Consider the following 26,100-nt stretch of genomic DNA (forward strand, 5'->3'; position numbering starts at 1 on the left):
CTCTCCCCCCGTTTTCCCCGCAGCTCCTCCCGCCCCCCGTCCCCCCCCGTTCTTTCCCGCGGCTCCTCCCGCCCCCCGCCGCTCCCCCGCCGCTCCCGCAGCTCCTCCCGCCGCTCCCCCCCCGCTCCCGCAGCTCCGCAGTCCGGCGCAGCCCCGGCCGGAGAAAATGGCGGATCGCGCCGAGATGTTCTCGCTCTCCACCTTCCACTCGCTCTCCCCGCCCGGCTGCCGGTGAGCGGGGGGATGCGCGGGGGATGCGCGGGGGGGATGCGGGGTCGCGCTGCCCTTCCCCTGCCGCCGTGCCGCCCTTGCACCGGGCCCGCACCCCGGCCCCCCCGCCCGCCGCTCCCCCCGCCCGTGCGTTCACCTTGGGATGCGGGACCGGGGGGGCTCCTCCCGGCCCCCGCCCCAACGCGGCCCTTCCCGGCATTAACGGCGCCGCCATCCAGCCCCCGGAGCGCCGCGGGCGGGGGGCGCGGGTCCCCTCCGTCCCCTTTCCCAGGCCGGGGCCCGGAGCCCGGAGCCCCCCCCGGCCTCCGGGGCCGCCGCATCCCGGGGCCGCTGCGGGAGGAGCCGCCGCCGCCTCTTTGTCTCTCCCGAGGCGCCGCAGCGGCCCCGGGATGGGGGACGGGGACGGGGATGGGGGGGGCCGGTCCCGGGAGCGGGGGGAGCGGGGGCTCAGCGCCCCCCGAGGCTCGGCGCGGCCGGGGGGATGCCGGGGGGATTCCGGGGGGGTTCCCGCAGCCGGGACGCCGCACCGGGGCCTCGGGATCGGTCACCTTCCCGCAGGGCCGCCGGGGGTCCCGCGGGGAGGGGACGCGGCGGGGCCCGCCCCGCTCCTGACCTTGGCTGGGCGCGGGGAGCGGGGTCGGGGTGCGGGGTCGGGGTGCGGGGTGCGGGCCGGGCTGGCGCACTGCGGGGCCGAGGCGCCCGGCAGCGGAATGGGAAGGGCAGGAGGCGGCCGTGAGGGGCACCTGGGGCTGCGGGAGCTGCGGGGAGAGGAGCAGGGGACAGCGGGGCTGCGGGACGTGCCCTTGGGTGGCGGTGGCCTGTGCTGGGCAGGGCTCCCCTTCTCTGAGCTATCCCTGGCCCCAGGATGTCCCCTTCCCTCAGCATCCCCATCCCCAGGATGTCCCCATCCCCAGGATGTCCCCTTCTCTGAGCATCTCCAGCCCAGGATGTCCCCTTCTCTGAGCATCCCAGGATGTCCCTGTCCCCAGGATGTCCCTGTCGCCGGGCTGTCCCCTTCCCGGGCCGCAGCGCAGCAGGACCCTGGGTGTCCCTGCCCGCGGTGGCGCAGGGAGGGGACGCCACGGGCTCGCTGGGGCTGCTCGGCCCCGGGCCGGGCCCTGGGGCAGCCGGGCCCAGTGCGGGGAGCGGGAGCTGTGCCCGGAGCCATCCCAAACCCGGGGCCGCTCCCTGGGGCTCCCCGAGCATGCCGAGATCCAGCCGGGAATGGTGACGGAGAACCCGAACCCGAACCCGGCTGTGCCTTCCCTAAGGAGCCGTGGGCAGGGAGGGGGTGCCCAGCCCGGCTTGGGGAGCCCGGTGGGGTGAGACCCCCTGGCCGGAGAGGAGAGGCTGGAATGGGCTGGGAATGCTCCCTGGATGTGGGAATGAATGCCCGAGGTGGGAATGAATGCCCGAGGTGGGAATGCTCCCTCGATGAGGGAATTCCAGGCGCGCACGCAGCCGGGCCTTGGGATGGCTCCCACCTCCCGCTCGGGCCGTGGCAGCCCCAGGTGCCAGTCAGGAGCCCCCGGTCCCCAGTTTGGGATGACCACAGGGTCAGAGCCGGCTCCGGGAGCGGGTGGGCACAGAGCAGGAGGGGTCCCGGGCTGCTGTGGGGGTCCCCTCCCGGCCACTGTGGGGGTCCCTTCCCCTCCCGGCCGCTCTGGGGTCCCGTCCTGGCTCTCGGAGCCCCCCCGGGCGGTGCGCAGGGAGCGGGGCTGGCAGCGATGAGGAAATTCCACCCGCCCGGGGCCTGCGCCGCCGGCAGCGCTCCCCGGGGAGGGAGCCCGGCCCTGGCAGCGCTGGCACTGCCGCCGTCCCCTGCCCAGCCCTCCCGGCCCTGGCAGCGCTGGCAGCGCCGCTGTCCCCTGCCCAGCCCTCCCGGCCCTGGCAGCACTGGCACCGCCGCTGTCCCCTGCCCAGCCCTCCTGGCCCTGGCAGCGCTGGCACCGCCGCTGTCCCCTGCCCAGCCCTCCCGGCCCTGGCAGCGCTGGCACCGCCGCTGTCCCCTGCCCAGCCCTCCCGGCCCTGGCAGCGCTGGCACCGCCGCTGTCCCCTGCCCAGCCCTCCCGGCCCCCTGCCCCCCGCCAGGTGATGCTGGGCCCCTTTGTGGTCCCTTCCGGCCCATCCCGGCTCGGTGGTGGCATTGGGGTCACTGGGATGCCGTGGGGGGGGGGGGGGGGGGGGGGGGGGTTGGTCCTGCCCTTCCCGATCCTCTCTCTGTGTGCGGGGCTGGGTGAGACCCCCTGGCCTTGTCCCCACCCTCGGCTCCCTCAGTGCCAGCCGGTCCCGGGAGTGTCCCCAGGGTGGGGACGGGCACTGTCCTTGTTCCTGCTGCTCATCCCTGGTGCTGTGTCCCTGCACCCATGGCCAGAGCGCTGCCTTTGGCCCCAGCCTGGTCCCGAGGGGTCCCTCCCTCAGGATTGTGGGGCTGGATGGGCTCTCACTGCTGGTTCCATCCCATCCCAGTGCCCCTATCCCATTGTATCCGCCCCATCCCACCACAGTGTCCCCATCCCACTGTGACCACCCCAATCCCACTGTGCCATTCCCATCCCACTGTGACCACCCCAATCCCACTGTGCCATTCCCATCCCACTGTGACCACCCCAATCCCACTGTGCCATTCCTGCCCCACTGTGACCACCCCAATCCCACTGTGCCATTCCTGCCCCACTGTGACCACCCCAATCCCACTGTGTCATTCCCACCCCACCACAGTGTCCCCACCCCACTGCAGTGTCCCCATCCCATCCCACGGATCCCATCCCATCCCATCCCATCCCATCCCATCCCATCCCATCCCATCCCATCCCATCCCATCCCATCCCATCCCATCCCATCCCATTCCCGTGTCCCCCAGCCAGGATCAGGAGTTTCTCCCCCACTGAGGGTGGGGTGCAGGAGGGGACCCCGAGGTCCCCACCCCAGTAGGACTCAGCCCCACTGTCCCTGTCCCCCTCTGTGCCCACAGGACCCCCTAAGAGCCCGGGGACAGCAGAGGGTCCTGCAGGGGGGCAGCCCCCGATATTCTGTGGGGTTGTGGAGATGGTTTTACACCCCGTAGGGCTCTGCTCCCCATAGGGCTCTGCTCCCCAACATCCTGGGATCTCTACCCTGACATCCTGGGTTCTGCACCCCAATATCCCAGGACTCTGGTCCCTGACACCCCTGGGCCCTGCACCCCAAAAGTCTCTGCTCCCTGACACCCCAAGACTCTGCTCCTCAGCATTCTGGGGCTCTGCTCCCCAACAAATCAGGTCTCTGTGCCCCAAAGGGCCCTGCACCCCAACATCCTGGGCTCTGCACCCCAAAGAGCTCTGCACCCCAACACCTCAGGGTTCTGCTCCCTGACATCCTGGGGTTCTGCACCCCAAAACCCCGGGGCTCTGTTCCCCAATACCCCAGGCTCTGACCTTTAACCCAACAGGATCTGCACCCCAAAACCCCAGGACTCTGTTCCCCAATGGCCCAGGCTCTGGTCCCTACAATCCAACAGGATTTGTGCCCCAATATCCCAAAAAGGTTCTGCACACCAAAACCTTTCTGCTCCCCAACAGCCCGGGGCTCTGCACCCCAACACCCCAGAGTTTGGCACCCTGAAATCCCAGAGGGTTCTGAACCCCAAAGGGTTCTGCACTTCCACATCCCATAGCTCGGCACCCCAAAGGTTTCTGAACCCCAACATTTCTGTTCCCCTACACGCCAGGGCTCTGCACCCCAAAGGACTTCCCATCCCAGCACCCCAGGGCTCTGCACCCCAAAAGGCTGCGCTCCCCAACACCCCGGGACCCTTCACCCCCCAGCCCAGGGCTCCCCTGTCCCCTGTGTCCTTTGGGGCCCCGCTCAGCCCCGCTCCCGCCGCAGCCCCGGCCCCGGCTCCGTTTCTGCCGCTTTTGCCCCAAATCTGTGCGGATTCGGCGCGGCCGTGCCCTACTTCTGGGAATTATGGGATTAGGGGAACCTTCCTGCCGGGGAATCGGCAGCGGCTGCACCGCGGGGGGGACAGGGGACAGCCCTGGGTCCCCTTTGGGGTCTGACCCTGCTGCCATCCTGCGGGCTGAGCCCCCGCACCTGCCCGAGCCCACCGGGGGAGGGACACAGGGTCCCAGTGGCACCCAGGCACCCTTGGGACCAGAATGGGGGCCACTGGGTGTCCCCAACCCCATGGAGGGTGGGCACAGGGTCCCAGTGGCAGCCAGGCACTGCCACATACCCTTGGGACTGGAATGGGGGACCCTGGGTGTCCCCAGCCCCACGGAGGGTGACCAGAGGGTCTCACTGATGTCCAGGTGCTGCTGGGGGACCCTGGGTGTCCCCAGCCCCACAGAGAGTGGGCACAGGGTCCCACTGGTGCCCTGGTGCTGCCACACCCCGCTGGGGACAAGCCGGGGGGTCCTGGGTGTCCCCAACCCCATGGAAAAAGGGTTCTGCTGCCACCTGGGTGCTGCCACATCCCCCTGGGGACCAGCTGAGAGTCCTGTGTGTCCCCAACCCCAGGGGAGTTGGCAGAGGGTCCTGCTGGCACCTGGATGCTGCCACACACCCCTGGGGATGGTCCCTTGTGTCCCCAGGTCCATGGAGGGTGACCAGAGGGTCCCAGTGGCACCCAGGCACCCTTGGGACTGGAATGGGGGGCCCTGGGTGTCCCCAGCCCCACGGAGGGTGACCAGAGGGTCCCAGTGGCACCCAGGCTGTATCTCCCCCCTCACTGAGCCCCCTCAAACCCCCAGTTTCTGTTTTCCAGCCCCAAACCCTGCTGGGATTTTGGGATTTCAGGATTTGGGGATTTCTCTCGGTTCCGTTGTTCCCGCAGGAGCCGCTGGTTTCCATGGCACCCCCGTTCCCTGGGAATGCGCTCAGGGCCCCTCGGGGTGTCACAGCCTTTGTCACCCCCAGCCGTGCCGCTGTCACCCCCCCAGCAGCACAGGTCACCCCAGACCTGGTGACCGTCCCCTCCCCACCTCGGCTCCGGGGATTCTGCGGGGACAGGAATTTGGGACATGCAGTGGCCTTGGCACCTCCGCCCAGCCGGTGCCACCGCGTGGTGACAGCCCTGGGTGACGTGTGCCCGTGGCTCGCCTGTGCCAGCGCCCAGGGGGGACAGGGTTTGGTGCCATGTCCGTGTGGCACCCGGAGATGACAGGGGTGTGGTGCCATGTCCATCTGGCACCCGGGGGGGACAGGGCTGTGGTACCATGTCCCTGTGTTATGGTGACATGTCCCTGTGTTATGGTGACATGTCCCTGTGTTATGGTGACACGTTCCTGTGTTATGGTGACATGTTCCTGCGGTTGTCCCATGCCAGCACTAAAGGATGACAGGGTTTGGTGCCATGTCCATGTGGCACCAGGGATAACAGGGTTTGGTGTCATGTCCCTGTGTTATGGTGACATGTCCCTGTGTTTGTCCTGTGCCAGCACCCAGAGGTGACAGGGCTGTGGTGCCATGTCCCTGTGTTATGGTGACATGTCCCCGTGGTTATCCTGTGCCAGCACCCAGAGGTGACAGGGCTGTGGTGCCATGTCCTTGTGTTATGGTGACATGTCCCCGTGGTTATCCTGTGCCAGCACCCAGAGGTGACAGGGCTGTGGTGCCATGTCTCTGTGTTATGGTGATGTGTCCCTGTGGTTGTCCCGTGCTGGCACCAGTGGTGACAGGGTTATGTTGATGTCCATGTGGCACCAGTGGTGACAGGGTTGTAGTGACATGTCCTTGTGGTTCTCTTGGTGATGGCACCCAGAGGTGACAGGGTTTGGTGCCATGTCCCTGTGCTATGGACACATGTCCCTCTGTCTGTCCTGTGCCAGCACCCAGGGGTGACAGTGTCCTGGTGCCATGTCCATGTGGCACTCAGGGGTGGCAGTGTCCTGGTGCCATGTCCGTGTGGCACCCAGGGGTGACAGTGTCCTGGTGCCATGTCCCTGGTGCTCCCATACTGAGAGTGTCACCCATACACGGACGGATGTCCCCGTGGTGCCACTCTGCTCTCATGCTGCCATGAGGGCCTGGCTGCTCTGTCGCTGACCTGTGTCCCCTCTGTCCCCATGGTGCCACTCTGCTCTCATGCTGCCACAAGGGCCTGGCTGGGCTGTCACTGAGCTGTGTCCCCTCTGTCCCCATGGTGCCACTCTGCTCTGACGGAAGAGGGCCTGGCTGCTCTGTCGCTGAGCTGTGTCCCCTGTGTCCCCAGGCCCCCCCAGGACATCAGCCTGGAGGAGTTCGATGACGAGGACCTGTCGGAGATCACGGACGACTGCGGCATCGGCCTCAACTACGACTCGGACCACTACGAGAAGGTGCAGGAGCCTGGTGGCCCTTGGGGACACCGCGGGGGCTGTGGGGACACCGGGCTGCCGCCACTCACCCGCAGCGGTGGCTTTGGTGGCTCTGTGGGTGCTGAGGCAAAGGGGGCGAGCCGGGGGTCCCTTGTCCCCTTTAGGACGCCCCAGCGGGGACTGGGGACGCCGCCACCCCTCGGTGGCAGGGAGGGTGGCCCGCGGCTGTCCCCTTGTCCCTGACACGGTGCCACCCGCAGGACTGCCTGGTGCTGGAGCGCGGGGAGCAGCCGCACCCCGTGTGCACCTTCCAGGACGACTTCCAGGAGTTCGAGATGATCGACGACAACGATGACGACGACGACGAGGAAGAGGAGGAGGAGGAAGGCAACGAGCTGGAGGCGCCGCCGTCCCCCTCGGCCTCGCCCATCCCCTCGCCCGCCCTGGAGGAGACGCAGAAGCACCGCCCCACCACCCTCAACCTGACGGCCCCGGGCACCCAGGTGAGGCCGGGCTGGCCGCAGGTGTCCCCTTCCCCCGGGGTCACTGTCCCCTTCCCCCCGGGGTCTGTGTCCCTTCCCCCCTGAGGTCACTGTCCCTCCCTCCCTAGTCACTGTCCCTTCCCTTCCATGGTGACTGTCCCCATTCCCCCTGGGTTCACTGTCCCCATCCCCTGGGGTCTGTGTCCCCATTCCCCCTGGGTTCACTGTCCCCATCCCCTGGGGTCTGTGTCCCCATTCCCCCTTGGGGTCACTGTCCCCTCTCCCTGCGGTCACTGTCCCCATCCCCCCCCGGGGTCACTGTCCCCTCTCCCTGCGGTCACTGTCCCCTCCCTTCCGTGGTCACTGTCCCCATCTCTCCCCGGGGTCTGTGTCCCCATTCCCCCTGGGGTCTCTGTCCCCATCTCTCCCCAGGGTCTGTGTCCCTTCCCTTCTGTGGTCACTGTCCCCTCCCCCTGAGGTCACTGTCCCCTCCCTCCCGAGGTTCTCCGTCCCCGGTGCCCACCCCCACGCCGTGTCCCCCCTTTTGCCGGGCTCGGGGCTGCCCGGGGGTGTCCCCCCAGCCGTGTCGCCGCAGGGATGTCCCCGTGTCGCGGCGCAGGCGCCGCCGCAGTGTGTGGGAAGCGCCGTTCGGAGCGGCTGCAGCCACCGGCGTTGCCAAGGAACCGCGGGCCCTCGGGAATTTCGGGCCCCCCGCCCTGTTCCCGGGAGGGCCCCGCGCTGCCGGGCTGGGGGGGGCTCCAGGGGGCGGCGGTCACCGAGAGGGGACAGAGCCCAGGGGTCCCCGCGAGGCTCCGTCATCCCTTGGAGGGGCGGGTGGGGCCCCTGGATCTGCCCCATCGCGGGGTCCCGGGAGGAGGTGACATCCTGGTCCTTGGGCCCTGTGTCCCTGTCCCCCCTGCAGCCATCCCTGTGTTCCCCGAACACATCCCTGTCCCCCCATCCCCTGTACCCCATCTTTAACCCTTCCACCACCCTTCACCTGTCCTCCCACAACGTGTCCCCCATCCCTGTCCCCTCCAGCGCCTGTTCTCATCCCCTTTGTCACCCACTCCCATCCCCTCCCATCCCTGTCCCCTCCTGCACCCATTCTCATTCCCCCTAGCACCCATTCCCATCCCTGTTCCCGCTAGGACCCATCCTCATCTCCCCATTCCCACATCCCCCATTCCCACATCCCCCATTCCCATCTCCCACATTCCCACATCCTCCCATTCCCACATCCCCCATTCCCACATCCCCCATTCCCACATCCCCTCATTCCCATCTCCCCCCATTCCCATCTCCCCTTCCCATTCCCACATCCCCCCATTCCCACATCCCCCCATTCCCACATCCCCCATTCCCACATCCCCCATTCCCATCCCTCCCCTTTCCCACATCCCCCATTCCCATCTCCCCATTCCCATTCCCCCGTCCCTGTCACCCCCCCATTCCCATCTCCCTGTCCCCTCGGTGCCCACCCCAGTCCCCGTCAGGGCCACCCCGGTTGGTTCCCCATGGCCCTGGCCGTGCTCCCTAATCCCTGCTCCCGCCGGGATGTGCTGGGATCTGCCGGGATTAGCGCTGCCCGCGCTTCCTGGCGGGACTAATCCCGCTGCAGCTGCCGGCGCGACATTCCCGAGCACCCCGGGCGCTCCGCACACCCCTGCGGGCTGGGGCCCTGCTGCTCCTGGGGTCCCACACGGCTGTGCCGCGGTCAGTGCCACTGCTGGGTTTGTCCCCGGGGTGGGCACCGTGCCACCCGTGCCATGCTGTGCCGTGCCGTGCCATGCTGTGCCGTGCCTGGCCCCTGGCGCGCTCTGGCCAGGCAGGGGACGCGGGGATGCGGCGGCCCTAATCCGGATAAACCCGCGCACGTGGCGTGGGGGGTGCCAGGCACCTCCGAGCCCTCCCTGTGACACCCCCGGAACCATCCCCACCCCAACACCCCCTCCTGTACCCCCATCCCTGTCCCCACATCCCCCATTCCCCTCCCTGTCCCCCCAGAGCCCTTCCCCGGGAATGTCCCCCCATCCCTGTCCCCGCTAGGATCCATTCCCACATCCCCCATTCCCACATTCCCCATATCCCCATCCCCCATTCCCACATCCCCCCATTCCCATTCCCCATCCCAGGGATGTCCCCCCATCCCTGTCCCCTCCTGCACCCATTCCCATCCCTGTCCCCGCTAGGATCCATTCCCACATCCCCCATTCCCACATCCCCCATATCCCATATCCCCATCCCCCATTCCCACATCCCCCATATCCCCATATCCCATCTCCCATATCCCCCATATCCCCATTCCCACATTCCCATATCCCCATCCCCCATATCCCATATCCCCCATATCCCCATCCCCCATTCCCACATTCCCATATCCCCATCTCCCATTCCCACATTCTTATATCCCAATCCCCCATATCCCCATCCCCATTCCCACATCCCCCATATCCCCATCCACATTCCCATATCCCATATCCCCATCCCCCATTCCCACATCCCCCATATCCCCATCCCCAATATCCCATATCCCCCATATCCCATATCCCCCATATCCCCATCCCCCATTCCCACATCCCCTATATCCCCCATTCCCTCTCCCCATCCCGGTGTCCCCCGGAGTCCCCGAGCGCTCCTGGTGTCGGGGGGTCCCCACTGATCGCCCCGGCCTCGCTGTCCCCGCAGGATTCCCTGAACAACAACGGCGGCTTCGCCCCACCCGCGCCGCGCCCCAGCTGGCAGGACGCGCTGCTGCACTCCTCCTCCTCCTCCTCTTCCTCACACACCGGTGAGCGTGGTGGCGGCGTGACAGTGGGGCTGTGACAGTGGCACGGTGACAGTGGGGCTGTGACAGTGGGGCTGTGACAATGGCATGGTGACAGTGGGGCTGTGACAGTGGCACGGTGACAGCGGGGCTGTGACAGTGGGGCTGTGACAGTGGCACAGTGACAGCAGGGCTGTGACAATGGCATGGTGACAGTGGGGCTGTGACAGCGGGCATGTGCCAGTGGGGCTGTGACAATGGTGGGGTGCCACAGGGGCTATGTCAGTGGCAGGGTGACAGCGGGGCTGTGACAATGCAGGTGTGACAGTGAGGCTGTGACAGTGGCGAGGTCACAGAGGGACTGTGACAAAGCAGGTGTGACATTTGGGCTTTGACAGTGGGGCTGTGCCAGCACAGGTGTGACAATGGGGCTGTGACAATGGCGGTGTGGCAGAGGGGCTGTAACAATGCGGGTGTGACATTTGGGCTGTGACAACGGGGCTGTGACAGTGGGGCTGTGACAACGCAGGTGTGACAGTGCAGGTGTGACAATACAGGTGTTACAGTGGGGCTGTGACAGCGGGCATGTGACAGTGGGGCTGTGCCAAGATGGGTGTGACAATGCGGGTGTGACAGCGGGCATGTGACAGTGGGGCTGTGCCAATGTGGGTGTGACAATGCGGGTGTGACAATGCAGGTGTGACAATGGGGCTGTGACAGTGGGGCTGTGCCAATGCGGGTGTGACAGCGGGACTGGGACAATGGGGCTGTGCCAACGCGGGTGTGACAATGCGGGTGTGACAATGGGGCTGTGACCGTGGGGCTGTGCCAACGCGGGTGTGCTGCTGGCTCCCGCGGGTGACGCCGGCTCCGTGTCGCCCTCCCCGCAGGACACTCGTCCCCCCACGCCTGCATCCTGGACGGACCCTGCCTGGAGAGCCCGCCGGGCCCCGGGGGGGCTCCCCCCTCGCTGCCGCCCTCCCCCCTGGACTCGCAAGGCAACAGCCCCGAGTCCCTGGCACATGGTAACCCATCGCCCCCGAGAGCCGCACCCGATTTTAACATGAACCTCATCTCCGCTGCGCTCCGAGCTCCGCTCTCCCCGCCGCGCCCCCGCCAGCCGCCCCCGCCTCACCCCTGTCTCTCTCCAACAGGGCCCGCGGCTCCCCCCGGCGCCCCCGAGGCCGCCCCCCCGCCCCAGGCCGCCCCCCAGGCCCCCACGCAGCCCCAGGGCGGCGGCAGCCCGGGGTCCCCCCGCCTGCAGCCGCAGCCGCGGCCCCCCCGGCCGGAGCGGGACGGGGCTCCCGCGGAGCCGCTCAGCTCCGACGGGGAGGGCCCCCAGTCCGGCCGGGCCGCCAGCGTGCGCGGCCACCCCTCGGGCTCCTCGGAGACCACCTCGCCCTCCTCGGACCCGGGCATCGAGGCCGACCTCACGAGCCGCACGGCCAAGCCCTTCCTGCCTGGCGGGCGGCGCGGGGAAGAGCTCAGCTCGCCCGGCTCTGACTCGGACGTGGACGGGGAGCTCGAGGCGGCTTTCGCCGGCGGGCGCCTGGTCAGCAACATGATCTCGTCCATCTCGGAGACCGAGCTGGACCTCAGCAGCGACAGCAGCAGCGGCCGCTCGTCCCACCTGACCAACTCCATCGAGGAGGCCAGCTCGCCCGGCTCCGAGGGCGAGCTGGAGCCTGAGCTGGAGGCGCCCGGCCTGCTGGGCATCAAGGACTCGCTGCTGCTCGACAAAGGCAAGGAGGACGAGGAGGAGCCGGCAGAGATGGGCCCGCCAGAGCATGGTGTGCTCAGGAGGGAGAGCCTGGCCGAGCTGAAGATGGACGCCTACTACGACAGCCTGGACCCGGCCGACGGCCCCGCGCCCGAGGGCCAGACCGACGTGTCCAGCGCCAGCCCCCTGGACCTGAAGATCGACCCCGACCACAGCCTGGAGAGCATCCGCCGCTCCTTCTACCTGCCCGTGGGGCCCAAGCTGATGCCCGAGGCGGACGAAGAGGACAACAGCGAGTACGACTCCGACTCGGAGTCGGAGCCTGACCTGAGCGAGGACTCGGACTCGCCATGGCTGCTCAGCAATCTGGTGAACAAGATGATCTCGGAGGGCTCGTACCCCATCAAGTGCCCGGACGAGTGCTTCCAGAACAGCCACTCGCTGTGTGACACCATCTCGCCCGCCTCCGACCTGGAGCCCGAGATCCTGAGCGAGGCGCTGGACGAGGAGCCGGGCCCGCGGGACTCGCCGGCGGCGCTGGCGGACACGGCCCCGGGGGCGCGGTGCCAGCGCGGCGCCATCGAGCTGGTGGACATGGAGACGCTGCGCAGCTCCCTGGCCGAGGCCGAGCACGCGGCCGCGGAGCCGCCACCAGAGCCGCCGGCCGAGGAGCCGGGGCCCTTCCTGTTCCTCAGCAACCCCACCAACGACACCATTGCGCCCGTGTGCCCCGGCCGCCCCGTCGCCCTCGGCCGCCTGGACGCCTCCGAGGTCCTGGCCACCCTGGGCTGCTGCCCGGCCTCGCTCCCACGGGCGTCCCCTGGCGCCGAGCCCGCTGTCACCGGCGGGGATCGCCGCCCCGCCAGCCCCCGGCGCTGGGCCCTCGACGGGGACCTGGACTCGGGCGTGCTAGAGGCCGACTCCATGATTGACGACGTCCGGTTAGCGCCCGACGCCGACCCCGCCGCGCTGGATGTGTCCACGGCCAAGACCAACCGCGGCTTCACCATGGCCTTGGAGGAGGCCGAGCCGGCCCTGGTGGCCTCGTGCCGGGGCAGCCCGGCCGGGGAGGCGCCGGTGCCGCCAGAGCCGCCGGCACTGGACGAGTCGCTGGCCTACGACTCGGTCAAGTACACGCTGGTGGTGGACGAGCACACGCAGCTGGAGCTGGTCAGCCTGCGGCGCTGCACGTCCGTGCTCAGCGACGACAGCGACATCCTGAGGGCCTGCGACGACGAGGTGGCCTTTGGGGACGGGCTGGTGGCCCCCGACGTGCGCAGCTCCTCCGAGGACTCGTCCCCCGAGGCCGACCTGCAGTTCTCCAAGAAGTTCCTCAACGTCTTTGTCAACAGCACCTCGCGCTCCTCCAGTAAGTGGCGGTGTCATGTCGTGATGTGTCACGGCGTGTCACGGTGTCCTGGGCTGGTCTGGGTGACCCTGGCACTCCGGCTGTCCTCTGTGTCCTTCTCCAGCCATTCCCGTGTACTCTGTTGTGGCATGTCACGACATGTCACGGCATGTCATGGCGTTCTGGGATGTCATGATATGTCCCGGGATGTCATGACATGTGCCATGCTGTCCTGGCTCTTCTCACACCAGCTGCCCTCCCTGTCCTGTCCCTGGCACCATTCCCGTGTGCCATGTCATGTCACGATATGTCACGATACATCTGGGATGTCACGGCATGTCGTGACATGTCATGGGAGACAGGGCAGGCTCACAGTGACCACAGGGGTCCCCAGCCCTGCTCTGCTGGGCAGGGCCCAGGTGGGACCTCCAGGAGGGTTCTGACCCCTCGAGTGCCCCTCAGGGACATGGGTGGGGGTGTCCCCGTGGGGGTGGCAGCTGTCCCCGTGTCCCTGGCATTGCTGTCCCCACAGGCACAGAGTCCTTCGGGCTGTTCTCCTGCATGGTGAACGGGGAGGAGCGGGAGCAGACCCACCGCGCTGTCTTCAGGTGAGGCCACCCCAGGTGACACCCAAGGGACCCCCAGCCCCTGCTGGGGACACCCAGGACCCTGCAGTGCCACCCCAGGGCCCCCTGCCTGCTGCTAGAGTGGCTGTCCCTGGGTTTGGGGGTGTTGTCTCCCCCAGGACAGGCACCCCACAGCTTCCACAGGGTTTGGGGGTGACCACAACATCGGGGTGGCATCTGAGCATGGGGGGTGAGGAGGTGATGAGGGGGGCAGAACTGGGGGTTTGGGGGTGCCCAGGAGGGGAAGGGGTGTGGGTTTGGGTTTGGGGGTGCCCAGGTCAGGGGTGTAGCGGGGTGGATTTTTGGTGAATGGCCAAGAGGAGTTGCTTTAGGGGTGATGAGAAGGTCAGGGCTCTGGCTTTGGGGCTGACCAGGAGGTCAGAGCTGTGAATTTGAGGCTGACCTGGAGGTCATGGCAGTGGCTTTGGGGAGTGATGGTGATCTGAGGGGTGCTGAGCCATGGCTTTGGAGCTGACCAGGAGGTCAGGGCAGTGAATTTGAGGCTGAACAGTAGATCAGGGCAGTGGCTTTGGGGTGCTGAGCTGTGGCTTTGGGGCTGACTAGGAGTTCAGGGATGTGAGTTTGGAGCTGACCACAAGGTCAGGGCAGTGAGTTTGGGCTGACCAGGAGCTCGGGGCAGTGACTTTGGGGGGTGATGTGATCTGAATGGTGCTGAGCCATGGCTTTGGAGCTGACCAGATCCGGGCAGTGGCATTGGGGTTCTGGTGACCTGAGGGTGCCAAGCTGTGACTTTGGGCTGACCAGGAGCTCAGGGCAGTGGCTTTGGGATGACCAGGACATCATGGCAGTGACTCTGGGGCTGCCCACGAGGTCAGAGCCGTGACGCTGGGGCTGCCCACGTCCCCCCGCGTGTCCCCCCAGGTTCATCCCACGGCACGAGGACGAGCTGGAGCTGGACGTGGACGACCCCATCCTGGTGGAGCTGGAGGAGGACGATTACTGGTACCGGGGCTACAACATGCGCACGGGCGAGCGCGGCATCTTCCCCGCCTTCTACGCCCACGAGGTGGTGGGGCAGGCCCGCGACGCCGTCGGTACGAGCACAGGGACCCCCGGGATGGGGAGGGGGCTGGGGGCGTGGGGGGCCCTCTCTGGGGGAAACCAGCTCTGCTCTTTAGCGTCTTTAATTTTTCATAAGTGATAAAAGCGTTGGGGGTGCGGCTGTAGCTTGGTCACAGCGCTTTATTATAATAATTTTTATTTTTCTGTATTTATTTTTCTATATTTATTTTTCTATATTTATTTCCATATTTATTTCTATTATTTATTTCTTTTATTTCCATATTTATTTTTCTATATTGATTTTCTTTCTATATTGATTTATTGTTATTTATTTCTAGATTTATTTTTCTATATTTATTTCCATATTTATTTCTATTATTTATTTCTTTTATTTCTTTTATTTCCATATTTATTTTTCTATATTGATTTTCTTTCTATATTTATTTATTGTTATTTATTTCTAGATTTATTTCTATTATTTCTAGATTTATTTCTAGATTTATCTCTACATTTATCTCTATATTTATTTCCATATTTATTTCTAGATTTATTTCTAGATTTATTTCTTTTATTTCCATATTTATTTTTCTATATTGATTTTCTTTCTATATTGATTTATTGTTATTTATCTCTATATGTATTTCTATTATTTCTAGATTTATTTTTCTATATAAATTTTCTTTCCAGATTTATTTCTAGATTTTAGTTTTCTATATTTATTTTTCTATATTTATTTCCAATTTTATTTTTATATTTATTTCTAGATTTATTTTTCTACACTTATTTTTCTCTATTTATTTCTATATTTATCTCTACATTTATCTCTATATTTATTTCCAAATTTATTTCTATTACTTCCATACTTATTTTTCTATATTGATGTTCTTTCTATATGGATTTTTTTCTATATTGATTTTCTATATTGACTTTATTTATTCTATATTAACTTATACATTATTTATTTCTATATAATATATAAATTATATATTATTTATAAATTATATATTATTTATATTGCATTGATTGCATACCTATTTATGAGGCTTATACATATTTAAACGTTTTTGAGTTCTTTTACATCCTTTGGGCACTTTTTAGTTTGGTTCCACCCCTGACCTGTCGTGCAATGGTGAATATTTGATTTTTGGGAGTGGTGAATGGCATTTTTGGACAATGTTTATGCTACTTTTTCCCAATGTGTATGTAATTCTTCACAACAAACGGGGAGTTGTTGATAGTTGAAGGGTCAGTGGCAGAAATCTTCTTTACATCTTTTTTCCCCTATTATCTGTGTGGTTTTTTCAATTTATTTGATCACACAGAGAGTTTTAGTTATTTTCACAAACTTATCCGGGTTACTCGCACACTACTGTCAGTTAGTTCCAAAAATAAAAGCATTAGTTAGTAGTTCATAACTAAAATTACTGTTGTGAAAGTTAATGTTACAGCACACAGCACGTAGCTTCTATATTAATATTTTGTGAAAACAAAATTTAAAATAATTACACTTTAAATGAATATATCTATCTATAATATATGCTTATATATAATTTATTATTTGAAACAATGATATATATTTATCACACCAAAATATACAATCTACACAGGGATTAGGGTTTTGACCACAAAAGGCTGAGAAATTATATAAAAAATGACAAATTATATCAAATTATATCAAAAGTAGTTAAAAAGAGATTTAATAATTTATTATATTTAAAAAGAGATTGCAAATTTTAATTATATTAAAATATTTTGCAAAAGTTAATATATAATAAATAATATCTTAGAAAATAAATAAAATATATAATACATAAATGTAATCTACATAAAATATATAAAAATATATAAAGAATAAATAATATATAAATAATATAAAATATATTAATATAGAAATAATGTGTAAGTTATATAATATATAATGTCAATAGTAATTGATATATATAATATGTAAATAAATAATATATATGTTAATATAGAATTAATAATTTATAAAGTTAATATAGAATAAGTAATATATATTACTTAAAAAGAGATTATCAACTGTACTAAATTAAAAAAAAATTAAAAAGTTAATATAGGATAAATAATATATTAAAATATATATAAACATTTAATAATAAATAATAATATATACATTTTATATATAAATATAAATAATATATGAATAATAAATAATATGTAAATACTATACAAAATACATAAATGTATAAATAATTTATATATAATATAAAATAATGTATAAGTTAATATAGAATAAATTTATAAAGTTAATATAGAATAAGTAATATAAATTATTTAAAAAGAGATTATCAACTGTCCTAAATTAAAATAATTTTTAAAAGTTAATATAGGATAAATAATATATTACAATATATTAAAAGATATATATACATATATTTTATATAATATAATATAAATTACTTTCTATATAAAATAAATAATTATATATAAATTTAATAACTATAAATATAAATAATGTATAAAGAATAAATAATATGTAAATACTATGTAAAATATACAAATATTTAAGTAATATGTAATTTAAATATAATATAAAAATAAATAATGTATAAATTAATATAGAATAAATAATCTGTAAAATTAACATAGAATAAATAATCTATATAATTTAAACAGAGATTACAAGCGTTACTAAATTACAATAATTTGCAGAAGTTAGTACAGAACAGTGCCTGCCACTGGCTTCCATGGCCCTCTTGGCCAGCAGGGGCCATGGCTGGCTCAAGTTCAGGGCCCAGTGACGCTGACAGCCCCAGCCTGGCTCTGGGCTGGGGTCGGTGTGGCCGGGGCAGTGCCAGGCACAGGGGGACCTGGTGGGCAGCAGGACAGGAGCCCTGGTGTGCCCTGGTGGCCAAGGAGCCAATGGCACCTGGCAGTGTCAGCAGTGAGGGGCAGCACAGCAGGGAGGTCACTGTGCCCTGGCAGTGTCAGCAGTGAGGGCAGCACAGCAGGGAGGTCACTGTGCCCTGGCAGTGTCAGCAGTGAGGGCAGCACAGCAGGGAGGTCACTGTGCCCTGGCAGTGTCAGCAGTGAGGGCAGCACAGCAGGGAGGTCACTGTGCCCTGGCAGTGTCAGCAGTGAGGGCAGCACAGCAGGGAGGTCACTGTGCCCTGGCAGTGTCAGCAGTGAGGGGCAGCACAGCAGGGAGGTCACTGTGCCCTGGCAGTGTCAGCAGTGAGGGCAGCACAGCAGGGAGGTCACTGTGCCCTGGCAGTGTCAGCAGTGAGGGCAGCACAGCAGGGAGGTCACTGTGCCCTGGCAGTGTCAGCAGTGAGGGCAGCACAGCAGGGAGGTCACTGTGCCCTGGCAGTGTCAGCAGTGAGGGCAGCACAGCAGGGAGGTCACTGTGCCCTGCCCTGGGCACGGGGAGGGCTCAGCTCCAGGGCTGTGCCCAGCTCTGGCCCCTCAGCCTGGGAAGGGCCTGGGGACACTGAGCGGGGCCAGAGGGGCAGCGAGGCTGGAGAGGGGCTGGGAACACAAAGCCTGAGAGGAGCCCCTGAGGGAGCTGGGGGTGCTCAGCCTGCAGCAAAGGAGACTCAGGGCTGCCCCCATCGCTCTCTGCAGCTCCTGAAAGGGGCCTGTGCTCAGCTGCCCTTGGGCTCTTTCTCCAGCAGCACTGACACAACCAGAGCACACAGCCTCGAGCTGTGCCAAGGGAAATCCAGGCTGGAGAGCAGGAAAAAGCTTTTCCAGCAAGGGGGATCAAGTTCTGCAATGGCTGCCCGGGGAGGTGGTGCAGTCCCCAGCCCTGGGTGTGTTTGATAGGCCTGGATGTGGCACTGGCTGCCAGGGGCTGGGCTGGACTCCATGGCCTTGAGGGTCTCTCCCAAGCCAGGGATTCTGTGATTGTGTGATTCTGTGTGACTGACTGTGTGATTGATTGTGTGATTGTGTGATTGACTGTGTGATTGTGTGATTGTGTGATTGACTGTGTGATTGACTGTGTGATTCTCTTGATTCCCTGACTGTGTGATTCTGTGATGCTGTGTGATTGTGTGTGGTTCAGTGAGATTCTGTGAGATCCTCTGTGATCCTGTGTGATTGATTGTGTGATTCTTTATGATTGTTTGATTGTGTGATTCCATGATTCCCTGATTGTGTGTGATCCTGTGATTCTCTGACTGTGTGATTCTGTGTGATTCCATGATTCTGTGATCCTGAGATTCCATGATTCCATGATTCCCTGATTCTGTGTGATTCTATGATTGTGTGATTCCCTGATTCTGTGAATCCACGATGCTGTGTGATTGTGTGATTCCCTGGTTCTGTGTGATTCCCTGTTTCTGTGCGATCCCCTGATTCTGTGATTGTGTGATTCCCCGATTTTGTGTGACTCCGTGATTCCATAATCCTGAGATTCCGCCGTTCCGTAATTCCCTGATTCCGCGATTCCTCGATCCCGTGTGACTCCATGATCCTGCAATCCCAACGTCCCGCCATTCCGTAATTCCCTGATTGTGTGATTCCCCAATTCTGTGTGACTCTGTGATTCCATAATCCCAACATCCCGCCATTCTGTAATTCCCCGATTCTGTGATTCCCTGATCCTGTGTGACTCCGTGATCCTGCAATCCCAACATCCCGCCATTCCGTAATTCCCTGATTCCGTGATTCCCTGATTCTGTGTGACTCCATGATTCCATAATCCTGCCATTCCATAATTCCCTGATTCCGTGATTCCCCGATTCTGTGTGACCCCGTGATCCCGCAATCCCCACGTCCCGCCGTTCCGTGATTCCCTGATTGTGTGATTCCCTGATTCTGTGTGACTCTGTGATTCCATAATCCCGAGATTCCGCCATTGTGTAGTTCCCTGATTGTGTGATTCCCCAATTCTGTGTGACTCCGTGATTCCATAACCCCACCGTTCCGTGATCCCTGATTCCGCGATTCCCCGATCCCGTGTGCCCCCGTGATCCCGCAATCCCCACATCCCGCCATTCTGTAATTCCCTGATTCCGCGGTTCCCCAATCCCGTGTGTCCCCGTGATCCCGCAATGGCCATGTCCTGCCGTTCCGCGATCCCCGATTCCATGATTCCCCGATCCCGTGTGCCCCTGTGATCCCGCAATCCCCGCATCCCGCCGTTCCGCGATCCCCGATTCCGCGATTCCCCGATCCCGTGTGTCCCTGTGATCCCGCAATCCCCACATGCCGCCATTCTGTAATTCCCTAATTCCGTGATTCCCCGATCCCGTGTGTCCCCGTGATCCCGCAATCCCCGCATCCCGCCGTACCGTGATCCCCGATTCCGCGATTCCCCGATCCCGTGTGCCCCCGTGATCCCGCAATCCCCGCGTCCCGCCGTTCCGCGATCCCCGATTCCGCGGCTCCTCACGCTGCCCCGCCGTGCCGCAGGCCTGAAGCGGAACCCGTGCTGGGTGGAGCGGTTCAACGTGCAGTTCCTGGGCTCCGTGGAGGTCCCGTACCACCAGGGCAACGGCATCCTCTGCGCGGCCATGCAGAAGGTGAGCGAGCGGGCCAAAAACGCCGGGACTCGCTCCTTTGGGCAGAAAACCTGGGGTTTGTGTTTTCTATGGCACAGCTCATATTTGATGGCATTATCAGAAGGTATTTTTATTAGTATACGTTGATTATTGTATATTTTGTAATTAATATTATAAAATCGATTATGTGTACTATAATATATAATATAATATAATATAATATAATATAATACAATATAATATAATTTATATTATGATTATAGATAAAATAAACATACCATAATTATTAAATTATGTTAAAGCAATATAATTGTATTATATTATTATATAATAATTATAACTATATAATAATATAATAATTATTATATAAAATAATAATAAAATTATAGTATAAATATTATAAATATATTATAGTGTTAATTATATATTAATTATACAAATTATTATATACTATAATTATTAATTGTAATATTATCTATTACATATTATATATAATATATTAATACATAAAATAGATTCTATATTTATAATATAAATAATTGAAATAGTAATAAATAATACAATTAATGTCATATAAATAACAATATTATTAAATAATATAAATATTATCTAAACACAAACATATATAATATAGAGTAATTATATAAATATATAGAATAACTGTATAATATACAATGTGATATGATATGATCGATATGAATATGATGTGATATGATATGATTAAGATGATATTATTATTATTGTCAGATCTAATTGTAATTAACAACACACACTCAGTTCATCACTATTTCACATATCTGTCAAACTTCTTTATTTTTAGTCCATTTCCACGCCTTTTCTGCTCATTCTCATGGAACAGATCTCCTCTTCTTATTACAGGTGCAGCCTGTTTTCTACCCAGGAATAAACCAATTGTTATTGACTGACTTTTTATTCTCAAGATTGCGAAACAATCTTGAGAATGAAAAGTCAGTTGGTGATAATAATAATGATATGAAAAGTCAGTTGATAATATGATAATAATATAATAATAATAATAATAATAATAATAATAATAATAATAATAATAATGTACCGTTGATTAGATGAAAAGTCAGATAATAATAATAGAGGTCTGTTAATAATAATAATAATAATATGAAAAGTCAGATAATAATAATAACAACAACAATAACAACAGCAATAACAGCAGTAATAATAATAATAATATGAAAGTCAATAATATGAAAAGTCAATAACATGAAAATTCAGTTAATAATATGAAAAGTTAATAATATTAACATTAACATTAACATTAACATTAACAATAATAATAATAATAATAATAATAATGATAATAATAATAATAATAATAGTTAATAAATAATAATAAATTTGGTGTGGGAACTTGGGAGCTGTTGCTGAGCCGTGCTTTGCAGAGGGAGCAGGCCCCAGCCGTGACCCCACAGGGCTCCCTTTCACAATCTCTTTTAAATATTTTATAATTTTCCCTTTGCTGCCATTCCCCGCTGTCCCAGATCGCCACCACGCGGAAGCTGACGGTGCACCTGCGGCCCCCGGCCAGCTGTGACCTGGAGGTGACACTGCAGGGCATCAAACTCATCCTGACCGTCACCGAGTACAGCCCCGAGCACGAGGTCAGGCACCGGGGGACAGGGGGGACACCGGGGGGACACCAGGGGGGGACAGGGGGGACAGGGCTCTGGGTTTGGGGGGACACTGAGGGGACAGGGGTCTGGGTTTGCGGGGACACCGAGGGGACAGGGGTCTGGGTTTGGGGGGTACAGGAGGGGACAGGGCTCTGGGTTTGGAGGGACCAGGGGGGGACAGGGGTCTGGGTTTGGGGAGATGGGGGGGCACAGGGGTTTGGGTTTGGGGGGTACAGGAGGGGACAGGGGTCTGGGTTTGGAGGGACCAGGGGGGGACAGGGGTTTGGGTTTGGGGGGTACAGGAGGGGACAGGGGTCTGGGTTTGGAGGGACACCGAGGGGAGAGGGGTCTGGGTTTGGGGATAGAGGAGGGGACAGGGGTCTGGGTTTGCGGGGACACCGAGGGGAGAGGGGTCTGGGTTTGGGGTGACAGGGGGGACAGGGGTCTGGGTTTGAGGAGGACAGGGGGGGACAGGGGTTTGGGTTTGGGGACACAGAGGGCACAGGGGTCTGGGTTTAGGGGGGACAGGGGGGCACAGGGCTCTGGGTTTGGGGATACAGGAGGGGACAAGGGTCTGGGTTTGGGGGGACAGGAAGGGACAGGGTCTGGGTTTGGGGGGACAGGAAGGGACAGGGTCTGGGTTTGGAGGGACACGGAGGAGAGGGGCTCAGGAGTGTGGGTTTGGGGGGGCAACAGAGAGTTTTGGGGTGATGGGGAGGTGAGGAATGTGGGGGTGGGTTTAGGGGGGTGATGAGGGGCTCAGATTTGGAGGTGACCCCGAGGTCAGGGCTTTGGGGGTCTGAGTTTGGGGGGCAAGGAGGTAATGAGGGGCTCAGGGGTTTGGGGGTGATCAGGACAGGAGGAATGTGGGGGGTGGGTTTTGGGGGGGCTCAGGGGTCTGGAGGTGAGTGGAGCAGATTTGGGGGTGCCTGGCAGGTGCAGGCTGCAGGGCTGTGGGTTTGGGGGCCGATGCTGAGGGGTGGGCATGGATTTTGGGGGGCTCTGGGCCCCCAGGCCTGACCCAGCCCCTCCTGTGCCCCTGTCCCGCCGCAGTTCGAGCGCTGCAGCCACTTCTTCCAGATGAAGAACATCTCCTTCTGTGGGTGCCACCCCCGGAACAGCTGGTGAGCCCCCCCCGCCCCCAGGGGCACCCTGAGGGACCCCCACCCTGCCCAGGGGTACCCTAGGGGACCCTCACCCTGCCAGGAGCACTCCAATGGATCCTCACCCCACCTAATGACACCCCAAGGAACCCCCACCCCACCCAGGGACACCCCAAGGGATCCCCACCCCATCCAGGGACACCCCAAGGAGCCCCCACTCTGCTAGGGATGCCCTAGGGGTCCCCTTACTCTACCCAGGGACACCCCAAAGGGCCCTCATCCCATCCAGGAGCACCCCAATGGATCCTCACCGCACTTAGGGACACCCCAATGGACACCCCCACACTGCCAGGGGTACCCCAAGGGACCCCCACCCCATCCAGGGACACCCCAAGGGACCCTCACCCTACCCAGGAGCACCCTAAAGGACCCTCACCCCATATAGGGCATCCCCCGGGGCCCCCACACTGCCAGGGGCACCCTAGGAGACCCTCACCCCATTCAGGGGCACCCCAAGAGACCCCTACCTTACCAGAGGCACCCCCTTGCTCCATCCAGGGTCACCCCAAGAGACACTGGACCCATCCAGGGTCACCCCAAGGGACTCCCACCCTGCTAGGGGCACCCCCAGGAACCCCAAGGGACCCCCACCCTACCCAGGCACACCAAGGGACCCTCATTGCATTTAGGGACACCCCAAGTGACCCCCACCCTACCCAGGCACCCCAAGGGACCCTCATTGCATTTAGGGACACCCCAAGGGACCCCCACCCCAGGTGCCACCCCAGAGCCCCCTGCCCGCCCCAGTGTCCCTGGGGTGGCCGTCCCGGGGCTCTGGGGGTGTCCCCTGGCAGAGCCCGCCCGGGGCAGGTTTGGGGGCGCCCCCCTGAGCCCGTGCCCCCCACACCCGCAGCTATTTCGGGTTCATCACCAAGCACCCGGTGCTGAGCCGCTTCGCCTGCCACGTGTTCGTGTCACAGGAGTCCATGAGACACGTGGCCGAGTGTGTCGGGTACGGCACTGGGACACCGGGGGGACAGGGGGGGTACAGGGGACATGGGGGACACAGGGGACATGGGGGGCATGGGCACATGGGGACACCTGGGCTACAGGGGACATGGGGGACATGGGGGACACGGGGACACCGTGGGGTACAGGGGACATGGGGGGCAGGGCATGGGGCTGGGGGCAGGGGGGTTATGGGGATACGGGGGGTACAGGGGACACGGGGGACACGGGGACACTGTGGGGTACAGGGGACATGGGGGGCAGGACATGGGGCTGGGGGCATGGGCGGTATGGGGGGTATGGGGGGTACAGGGACACTGGGGGGCACTGGAGACATGAGGGACATGGGGGGCACGGGGGGCAGGCATGGCTGCTGGAGGTTTTGGGGGATCTGGGTGCCAGGGGATTGGGGTGCCAGGGACTGGGGTGCCAGGGATTGGGGTTTGGGTGCCAGGGATTGGGGTTTGGGTGGCAGGGGATTGGGGTGCCAGGGATTGGGGTGTCAGGGCATTGGGGTCTGGGTGCAGCGTTTTGGGGGGCAGGGGGGGTCTGGCTGTGCTGGGGCTGGGATCAGGGGGTGTGGGAGTTTTGGGGTGCTGAGGGTTGGGAACGGGGGCTCTGTGTGCCAAGAGACTGGGGGTGCTGTGGGGCTGTGGGTGCCAGGGTCTGGCTGTGCCAGCTTTGGGGGGGCTGTGGGTCCGGCTGTGCCAGGTTTGGGGGTCTGGGGGGCTGTGGGTCTGGCTGTGCCAGGTTTGGGGGGGCTGTGGGTATGGCTGTGCCAGGTTTGGGGTTCTGGGGGGCTGTGGGTCTGGCTGTGCCAGGTTTGGGGGGGCTGTGGTTATGGCTGTGCCAGGTTTGGGGGGGCTGTGGGTGCCGGGTTCTGGCTGTGCCAGGTTTGGGGGTCTGGGGGGGCTGTGAGTCCGGCTGTGGCAGGTTTGGGGGGCTGTGGGAGCTGGGGTCTGGCTGTGCCAGGTTTGGGGGGCTGTGGGTACCGGGGTCTGGCTGTGGCAGGTTTGGGGGTGCTGTGGGTACCGGGGTCCAGCTCTGGGGGTCCCAGCCCCCTGTTTCAGGGTCTCAGTGGGTCTGGGGGTGCCGCTCTGTGCCCCCTCCCGTCGCTGACCCCCCCTCCCCATCCCTGCCCCCCCAGCCGAGCGTTTCAGGAATATTACCAGGAGCACCTGGAGTACGCCTGCCCCACAGAGGACATCTACCTGGAGTAGGGTCCCTGCCACCCCCGGCACCCGGGGCCACCCCTGGCACCCGGGGCCACCCCGCCAGGGACTCGGTGTCACTCTTAGGGACTCGGTGTCACCCCAGGGATTCTGCATCGTCCCCAGGGACTCTGTGTCACCCTTAGGGCCTCTGTGGGACCCCAGGGATTCTCTGTGTGACCCTTAGGGACTCGGAGTCACCCCAGGGACTCTGTGTCACCCCAGGGACTCTGTGTCACCCCAGGGACCCTGTGTGACCCCCAGGGATTCTCTGTGTGACCCCAGAGTCTCTGGCCCCCCCGCGCCCCCCCCGCACGCCCCCCCCATCTCTCGGGGGTCCGGGGGTCCCCTCGGGGGGTGACACAGCCCAGCGGGGGGGTGGCCCGGCCCGAGCAGCCCCCCCTGCATGAGCACGGCCAGCCCGGGGGGCAGCGGGCCCGCGGCTTTGGGGGCACGGGGGGGTCCGGGGGGGGGGGTCCGGGGGCAGCTCGGGGGAGGGGAGGGGGCATCTCCGCGCACCCCCAAATCCGCGCTGCCCCCCCAAAGGAACGGGGATCCCCCAGAGCCGCCCCCCCCGCCCCGGGTGTGCTGCCCCTCGTGTCGGTGTCCCCGGCTGTCCCCACCCCCCCGCCCCCGCCACCGAGCTCGGGCCCCGGGGGGGTCCCGGGGCCGCCCCCTCCTCACTGCTGTGCCTGGTGGTCCCTCGCTTCGGCCCTGTCGCCCAGCGCTATCGTGACTATATCGCCACCCGCTCGATGTCCCGGTATTTATCTGTACTCAGCAGCCAGAGGAGCCCCCGAGCCACTGTGCCACCCCGGCTGTCCCCACGCCGTTGTCACCCACTTGGTCTTTCAATAAAATATATGCTTGGTGTGAGCTGGGGACAGTCCTGGGGACAGGAGGGGACAGGGGTGGGACAGGGCTGGGACAAGGCTGGGACAGGGCTGAGACACTGCTGGAACAGGGCTGGGGACACTGCTGGGACACTGCTCAGGACAGTGCTGGGGACACTGTTGGGGACATTGCTGTGACAGTTGTTGGGGACAGTGTTGGGGTCAGTGTTGGGGGTGGGGACAGTACTGGGACACTCCTGGGGACATCCAGGGCAGGGCGGACACCCAGATGAGTTGGGGACACCCAGATGAGTTGGGGACATCCAGGTGAGTTGGGGACACCCAGAAAAGTG

General features: G+C 59.2%; 1 protein-coding gene across 2 annotated transcripts; it reads left to right on the top strand.

The window, feature by feature from the left end:
* The first annotated feature begins 73 nt into the window (after positions 1-73).
* MAPK8IP2 (mitogen-activated protein kinase 8 interacting protein 2) lies at positions 74-25,790 on the top strand. Of its 2 annotated transcripts, XM_071418411.1 has the most exons (13): positions 74-231; positions 6,425-6,530; positions 6,770-7,012; positions 9,680-9,782; positions 10,649-10,783; positions 10,913-12,847; positions 13,359-13,434; positions 14,335-14,507; positions 19,855-19,964; positions 21,461-21,580; positions 22,646-22,716; positions 23,609-23,707; positions 24,851-25,790. In XM_071418411.1, exons 1-13 carry the CDS (start codon positions 167-169, stop codon positions 24,921-24,923), a joined length of 3,309 nt encoding a protein of 1,102 aa, XP_071274512.1. In that variant the 5' UTR covers positions 74-166; the 3' UTR covers positions 24,924-25,790. The 2 variants fall into 2 exon arrangements, with proteins under 2 accessions (XP_071274512.1, XP_071274511.1); XM_071418410.1 differs by having other exon boundaries at positions 10,649-12,847.
* The last annotated feature ends 310 nt before the right edge of the window (positions 25,791-26,100 follow it).

This window comes from Agelaius tricolor, unplaced genomic scaffold, assembly GCF_023055355.1.
Source record: "Agelaius tricolor isolate 1412-34295 unplaced genomic scaffold, bAgeTri1.0.p SCAF_86, whole genome shotgun sequence".
NCBI lineage: Eukaryota > Metazoa > Chordata > Aves > Passeriformes > Icteridae > Agelaius > Agelaius tricolor.